Source organism: Gossypium hirsutum, chromosome A08 (assembly GCF_007990345.1).
Source record: "Gossypium hirsutum isolate 1008001.06 chromosome A08, Gossypium_hirsutum_v2.1, whole genome shotgun sequence".
In the NCBI taxonomy this organism is placed as follows: domain Eukaryota; kingdom Viridiplantae; phylum Streptophyta; class Magnoliopsida; order Malvales; family Malvaceae; genus Gossypium; species Gossypium hirsutum.
Window position 1 is genome coordinate 76,727,623 of NC_053431.1, and position 8,000 is coordinate 76,735,622.

The window sequence follows — 8,000 nt, forward strand, 5'->3', positions numbered from 1 at the left end:
TTGATTTAATTTCACAAGTTTATAATTAAAATTTTCACTAACATAATGACAAAATTATGATAAATAAATAAAGTACATTACCTATTTAATTTTTTTTACTCACAATTTAAATTATATTTTTATTTTAATTTTGTACATACTACAAATTTATTATTAATTTCAAATTATCTTAAACACAAAATAATATTTCATAAGAGTACTTCTTATAACTTTAAAAAAAAAAAAAGCTTCTGGAACACATTTGTCAAACCCATAATTGTCCTATACGACAGCAAACCAAAATTTTAAATGTAAAGTGAATCCCAAAAGTCAGATTTGCCCAGTTTTCAACTTTCTAATTGGTTCGCTATTGCTACTTATAATTCATTTGAAATAATATTAATTAGTATTTATGGAACTATTACTCATTAATCCAAATTATAACATTAAAATAATATAATAATTTTATTTATTAAATTGGTGTGATGACACTTCCAATTATGTATTTTATTAGTCATGATGTCATTATTATGTTAAATTAATTCTGATAAATAATAATTAAATAAGTACTGTGTCCTCCATTCAATCTCCAAAGCCACGTGTTGGGTCACCCCTATTGACCGGTTCGGGCACCACCTCCTGTTTCCAAGTCAAAACCACCGGTCCTGACACAGCCCCTTATATTAATCCATATTTCATGCCTTCACCAAAAATCCTTTTTACAAGAAAATGGCTAGACTCGCTTTTCTCTTCACCCTTACTTTTCTCCTCTTCACCTTCTCTCAAGCCCGCTTCATCACATCTGAATCCCAACATGATGTCACCCCCGAAAAATCCGTTACCGATTTTCCCGAATCCGACCCCGAATCCGCCATCCTTCTCCCCAGCGAGAAACCCCACTTTGAACCCCCCAAATTACTCGACTTCAAGCACGATGATGATGCCTCCGGCGTCGCCTCCGTTCCTTTGACCAAGATCAGTTTTAACCCTGTCAACCGCCACTTCCCAAGGCGTCCCTTGATTCCGTTCCGTCACAAGCACAACTGCCGTTTCCATAAACGCTTCATGCCTTTGAATCCACGCTTCCATCAGAAACGCTTCATTTCTTACGGCAACGACATGATACTGTCCGACGAGAGAAGTTTTGACCCAGAGTCACGCGGTGTTGTTCGCCAGATCGAGGCCAGCTGGGGCAGTTTTGACGATGATGGCACCGAGTCTAAGCATCATGTAGGTTTTATGAAGCCAGATCACCATGACCACGAGCACCATGATGAAGACCATGACCACGAGCACCATGATGAAGAGGATCATGAGGAAGAGCATCACCACCACCACCACCATCATCACCACCGCCATCATCACCGTGGAGAGGAAGAAAGGGATGAGACAGAGGAGCAGGAGGGCGGGTTCATGGAGAAGTTCCGCAAGTATTTTATTCATTTTTGAATATACCCTGCACGTTATCTAAAATGATCATAGTGATCTAGTGTTGTATCTATCTATATGTTTATTTGGGAAATTTTCACTTTCTAGTTACCAGCCCTTAGGGTATACGTGCATATTTACTATTTAGTGTGCTTTACTGTGGGTTGTAAATAAGATTGCACTCGTTTATGGTGAACCATATGATTTTCCTTGTATTATAGTAACTGCACTGTGAGATTTCATATTGCCAGATCACTAGTTTTGTTGTTCTGTTTTTCACGAATTTTTTTACTTGTTGCAATGGAAAGGTTTAACCTGAATATTAAAGAATAAAAAAGAGACATAAAAGGGTTAAAAACAGAGTAGAAAACTATATTTTATAACATGAATGAATCTTAGGAATGGCTGGCGCATGAACCACTCTGTTCTACGCTGGCGAGTTCAGCGCATGGCCGTGGGCTAACCTCGATTGCAGCCCCCCTTATGGCATCGCAGTTCCAGGAAGGAGGTCTTGGTCCAGTCGTGCCCTGGAGGGTAACGTTTGAAAGACAGATGCCGGTGAAAGTGGCATTCTCGATGCCATGCATCCAACCTGCTCGCTGGACATTCACACCCCAAATGTTCTTTAACGTAAGGTCCTTGACATATGGGAGGGCGTTTGGATTAAAATTGTTATCAGGGTGGTCGCCGGTGTCACCTGCTACTTTTATACCTGTTCTGACGTTTTCCATGAACAGTTCAGACACTGTGATGTTCTTTATAACCCCTCCCCTGCCGATGTTAGTCTTGATGTGAACACCAACTCCGGAGTTGTAAAGATTTATGTTCTCGGCCAACACATTCTCCACTCCTCCAGATGTTTCACTTCCCACTGCAACTCCAGCAAATGGGGTTGAACCTGTTACTCGCCGAACAGTGATGTAAGAACTGGGGCGTCCATAAGCAATCCCGTATTCATCCCACCCACTCTTCACTGCCACAAGGTCATCCCCGGTAGAAATGAATGAGTCTTCTATACAGACATTGGAGCTTGAATCTGTACCAATGAGGCATGAAAGTATAATAATTAAAATCTCCAAGAAATTTCTCCATTCCAATAAACAGATGAACACGGAAAAACTGATCCCTCACATAATATTACCGCGTTCATTCTTAATTACAGCATGGGAATCAATTAATGAACATAGCCATTTTTCAGGAAATTCCAACCGATAGCTTTTACAATATAACATATATATGCAGGGCAAGGAGCAAATGATAAACATCCCACTAGATTTCATTCAGATTTGAAAATTACACCTAATCAATCAAAAACAATTCCTTTCTTCACTTCCTTTCTAACATTTGGGAAGAGGGTCATCAGAATCAATGTTGTCAAGGGCGCCAGGTGCACTGGAGGCACTAGGACCTCTATATAGCCTGGGGTGCAAGGCGCAAAAAAAGAGCTCGCCCGAGTAAAACGAGACGTAACCATATAAAATATAAATATACATGTAAAATGTATATGTTTTATGAAAACATATGTAACTAATACATATAATTAATAAGTTATATGAGTTTTACACGCGGTGCAACATTATCAAAACTGCCTTAAGTGCTTGCTTGAGTGTGAATATCAAACCCTAAGTAAGATGAATTCAACAAATAAAATTACTTCCGTTTTCTTTCTTTTACCTGGATCAATCCCATCAGTATTTGGGGAGTCAGGTGGAGCAACGATGGTAACATATCGAATAACAACATCGCTGCAAAGAAGAAAAAGGTATCTAAGTTATGATTCTAAACATGCAATTCTTACTAAGTATAAAAATACAAGAACAGCCAACAAAGTTACACCAATTAACGCGATCATAATAGCAAATCCAATTACCAACTAATTAACTCTTGCTACAAACTGTGCTATAGAAACACCTTTGGAGCACCCTGAAATGTGCATACCTGCTTTCCTTCATCTCCTTTATTGTTAAATGTGACAACATGCAAGGCTTGGAAATCACCATAAAGGAAGAGGAAATGTAACGAAATTGAAAAAGAAAAGGACAACAATAATGATTCAATTTGTCTTAAAGGCAGAGTTCCTGTGATTTTCATTGCACAAAAAATGGGGTTTTCTTGCAGACTTTCATGTAATAGTTCAACATTGGTTTTGTTAATGGAGGACTAGAACTTTTAAACAGATAAGAATCATATGATCAAATTGTAAATAAGACCCTCACTGACTTAAACAATCTATAGCGACACCAATCTACAACATAGTCAAATCACACCTCTCAAATAATTGTATGGCTTATAAATTATATCAAGAAGTAAATCTTTGGGTGTAAGAATTAATGCAAAAATTACCTGCAATAAACAGGATGAATGTTCCAGAAGGGGGAATTTCTAAAAATCACATTGGAAATGACCATGCCTCTGGAATTCACAAGTTCAACGAGACTTGGTCTTGTAAACTGGAGAGTCCTCTGCCTCCACATGTTCCACCAAATATCTCCTTGACCATCAATTGTGCCATTCTCACCTGTTATAGTTAAAACAAATCATGGTAATTAAAGTTGAAGTTACATGAACCGTGATAATAGAACACAGACATGATAGATGTGAGGAGCTATTATTCTCCAGCAAAATTACAGAAGTCTGAATTACTTGCTATTAACCTTAGTAAGATAAAACAACATGAAGATCCATGACAGTAAATCATGTTGTTCTCAGTGTATGATAGGCTTTTGTAGTATATAGATAAGTATCTCAAACATAAGATTCATCATATTTAAATGACTCATGATGGTTAACAGAACACAAAACAAATATATCTAAAACATGTGTGAGGCAAGCTATCAGAATGATCGACCACATTGATATAAATACCTACCAGTTATCACCACATCTTCCAGTCCATCCCCATGAATAAAGCTCATATATCTTCCTCCAGGGCACTCCCTTCCCCTTCCATAAGATGGCAAAGGAGCAATTAAAGGCCAATTTGAGGTGTCCTGAGATATTAATCCAGGAAGAAAATTATATGCAAGAAGCATCTCCAATAAATCTTACCATATTAAGAGAATAGCAGTGCGATGAAGTTTCTGAAAACTTTCAAATTAGGAGAAATGCTTCAACAGGGCTTCAAATAGGCATGATGAAAGAAAAAAGGAGACTAGTGGAGAATAAATTGATCTCTTTGATATAAGAACATCTTTGTGGTCAAGGGAGAAAATAAGAAAAAAAGAATTATGTTATTGCAAAGGACAAAGACGATCATCAATTCCTAATGAAATGGATGTAGCAGTGGCCTGCTAAAAACCCATAGTTTTTACTTGATCCGGGATGCATGATGTATATGCCATTACAAAATGATCTATTAATCTGCTAATAAGTCGTTTAATGGCAGTTCCATCTACTGCTCCTATGAGGCTGCCTTCATAACGTCAAACAAATAAGACATCAATTTTTTATTTAGTTCTTTTATGAAAATCAAATGGTGGTTTACCAAATGAGAAGCAGAACCAGCCACAAATAGCCATATTTTCTCCCATAAACTAGGCCACCATTACGACTAGTTTTCAGCATGTTATAACCCAAGTAGAGTACATGATGACTCCATTCAGTAGACTTCAAGCAGAAAGGGATTTCAGACAACTAAATAGAAAACATGGTTCTCTGGTGATTAGAAGAAAATAACAGTCAAAAACCAATGTGTGGGATATGATTCTCCAAACACCCCCAAAAACTTGAAATGACTTGAAATTTTGAATATACACATCATAATTGGATACTGACACCTAAATCTGACAACTCCTTTCAAGTATGACCATAACCACTTATTTTTCTAACATCTAACAATATCTTAGTTGAAAGCTATTGCGACATCATCCATTCAGATTGTCTATTACTACTTTCCATTAGGAAGAGTATGATTTTATTATTTAATTAATAACACCAACACTATAACAGGACTGCATTATATTATTAATCTAGACTAGATATGGCAACAAGTTGGACAACAATGCCTGCCAGCTATTGAATGAGAACTAAAGAAAAAAGAAAACCCAAAATATCAAGCACATGCAACTAAACTATGGCAACCGACAATATTTCTCTCATATCTTAACAATGCTGCAGGACCCACTTCCATGGAGACCATCTTCGCCACAAACAGTGTCGCAATAAAAAAGTCATTTCAACTATATCGTACAAACTACACTTATTATATTTAACACTATAATGCAACCAAAACCCAAATCTTTAAAAAAGTGAACAAAGAATAAAGAAAAACAGTCATATAGAAGAATCAGTCTTTGCAATTATTATTATAAATTATACTAGTTCATAATTAAAACCCAGATTACAGCTTTCATTACCATTTTAGAGGAAAAGTACTTTAATTTAACAATGATCAATTCATTTCTAAGATTCAACTCACTCCCATTTTCCTCACAATTAAACCTTACGTTTGAGTAAAATACAGAAATTTTTTTAGCAATATTAGGAAGGGAAGGGTTGGAATAAAGATTCTGTAAGATCCAAACTTGAGTTAAGACTCTGATAATACTAGCAAGTAATAATCACTAGTTAAGAGACTTGAGTTACCTGAGTGGCTTTGATAACAGCACCTCGAGCCAAATAAAGTGTCATATGACTAGTAAGATTGAAACTGTCGGTTAAGTAGACTCCAGAAGGCACAAAAAGTAGCGTGCCGCCTCTCCTTCTCAGATGCTGAATCCGATATATAGCTTTCCGGAATGCTATCGTATTGAGCGTTTGTCCGTCGCCGACACCACCAAAGTCCGTTATCGATATCTTATCGCCTCTTTCCGTCATAGGTACAATCCCCGAGCAGGTTGTCAAGTCCCCATAAGAAAAGTGAACCCAAAAAGAGGCTTCAAGGAAGAAGCAACAAAGCAAAACCGAAGCCAATGCACGAAACATTCGGGTTCAAATAGAAAGAAAAAGAAAGGAAATTTATTTGGAGAAAGGACAGAAAATGAGTTGATGGAACACTGGGCGTGGATACGGAGATGGAAACAAGGAGAGAGCTCCAAAGGGTTTCTTTCTGCTAATTTTTTTAATTAAGAAAAGGAAAGTTTGAACTTTGAAGTAAGGATTGGGACTTTATCAATTTATCGCAAAGAAAGGCCGGAGAGAAGTAATGGTTGAGGTGTTGATGCCTTTGGTTTTGTGGTGCGTGATCCGGCTCAACTCTTAATTTTAAGATTTCTTTATTTTTTATGTTTAAAATGTTTAATAATAATAATAATAATTATATATACTTTTTGACTTAATAATAATAATAATAAAGTTAAAATCATATTTTGATTTCAACTTGCTCATTCCTTTTTTTTATTTAGGTTAGGTTTTGAATTTGTTAACCCTTCTTACATTAAGGTTTGAGTTTTTTTTTCATGTTTGGTTTTGAACTTGACAAATGTTCTCACATTGGAATTCCAATTTTTTTATCCACTTAAACATTGAAAACCTCAAAGTTTAGATCTTAATTTGGGAATAATTGCCAAGTTCAAGCTGGAATGAGGGAACAATTGCCAAGTTCAGGGCTTAGACCAAAAAAAAGTTAAAGCTCCAATGTGGAAAAAATTACCAAAATTAGACCCGATTTAATCATAATAAAAAATTATATTATATATTGATAAACTTATTTCTCAAAATACGCTTTTTGGGCAATTTTGATATTGAGTATCAAGTTTAATGTGTTGTCAAATTAACACATTAATTCATACACTTTATGTCAACATGTCGAGAAGAGTTGAAATCTACAAGTGTCGAGTTTAAGGATAAAAGGTTAGACTAGCATATTTATTTTGTCGTTGGACCAACCAACTACATTTAATGCAATGGAAGTCGGTCCTTATGGTGATCGCCTTTCACTATATAAAAATTCAATCATCCTTTTTTTTTTCTCTCATCAAAATCTTCGCATACCCTCCAACACTCAAGCTTTCCAACTCTACAAAAAAAATGCTTTTACATATTTTTCGAGAGAAAATGGTCTACCATATTATTAATTATGCCTCAACATGGTCAAATCTCTAATTGTTTTTTTAATTATAGAAGAATTATTTTTAAGATTTTCCAAATTTTAATTTTTTTTTGGTTTTTAACAATTAGTATTATCTTTAGGTCTGACATAATTTACACCTCTCGGATCCCAATCTTCATATCTAAGAATGTTTGCAAGATGTCAATTTGTCTATGGCATATAAAATGGAAAAGTTCCATGTCATTTTCGGAATTGCTTTCCATTTTGGTGAAAATATGGAGGCCGAAAATAATTACATTCCATTTTCCATGTAAGGAAGAAACAATTACTCTCAAAGAGGTCACTTTTATAATTGACATTCAAATTAATGGAGAGGTAGTAATTGGACCTCGTGGCATCAAATTAGAGTTAATGTGTGGGCAATTATTAGGTGTTATGCCATCAAAGGAGAGGTTGAAAGATTTACATAGGTATCGATTGAAGTGCACATGGTTGGAGAAACTTGTCAAAAAATATAAAATTAAATTGACAATGTCTGCAAGTGTACGAGTCAAATTGTAATATAGTTTAGTTTACAACGAAACACTAATAAATGTTCCGAGGA

General features: G+C 35.7%; 2 protein-coding genes across 2 annotated transcripts; one reads left to right on the forward strand and one right to left on the reverse strand.

Moving 5' to 3' along the window:
- The first annotated feature begins 708 nt into the window (after nucleotides 1-708).
- LOC107928777 (uncharacterized) lies at nucleotides 709-1,657 on the forward strand. Its single transcript, XM_016860043.2, has one exon. It carries the CDS (start codon nucleotides 709-711, stop codon nucleotides 1,426-1,428), a length of 720 nt encoding a protein of 239 aa, XP_016715532.1. The 3' UTR covers nucleotides 1,429-1,657.
- Nucleotides 1,658-1,710: 53 nt separating this feature from the next.
- Nucleotides 1,711-6,593, reverse strand: LOC107928776 (probable polygalacturonase). Its single transcript, XM_016860042.2, has 5 exons — nucleotides 5,992-6,593; nucleotides 4,277-4,397; nucleotides 3,751-3,925; nucleotides 3,082-3,152; nucleotides 1,711-2,443 (listed from the first exon to the last, which is right to left on the reverse strand). The coding sequence occupies exons 1-5, from the start codon at nucleotides 6,328-6,330 to the stop codon at nucleotides 1,803-1,805; spliced, it is 1,347 nt and encodes a 448-aa protein (XP_016715531.1). The 5' UTR covers nucleotides 6,331-6,593; the 3' UTR covers nucleotides 1,711-1,802.
- Nucleotides 6,594-8,000: the final 1,407 nt, after the last annotated feature.

Coding starts and splice junctions, on each gene's coding strand:
- LOC107928777 (XM_016860043.2), top strand. CDS start 709: ATGGCTAGACTCGCTTTTCTCTTCACCCTTACTTTTCTCCTCTTCACC.
- LOC107928776 (XM_016860042.2), bottom strand. CDS start 6,330: ATGTTTCGTGCATTGGCTTCGGTTTTGCTTTGTTGCTTCTTCCTTGAA. Junction 3,926..4,276: donor GGAAGATGTGGTGATAACTG/GTAGGTATTTAT, acceptor TAACTATAACAG/GTGAGAATGGCACAATTGAT. Junction 3,153..3,750: donor ATTCATCCTGTTTATTGCAG/GTAATTTTTGCA, acceptor TCTTCTTTGCAG/CGATGTTGTTATTCGATATG.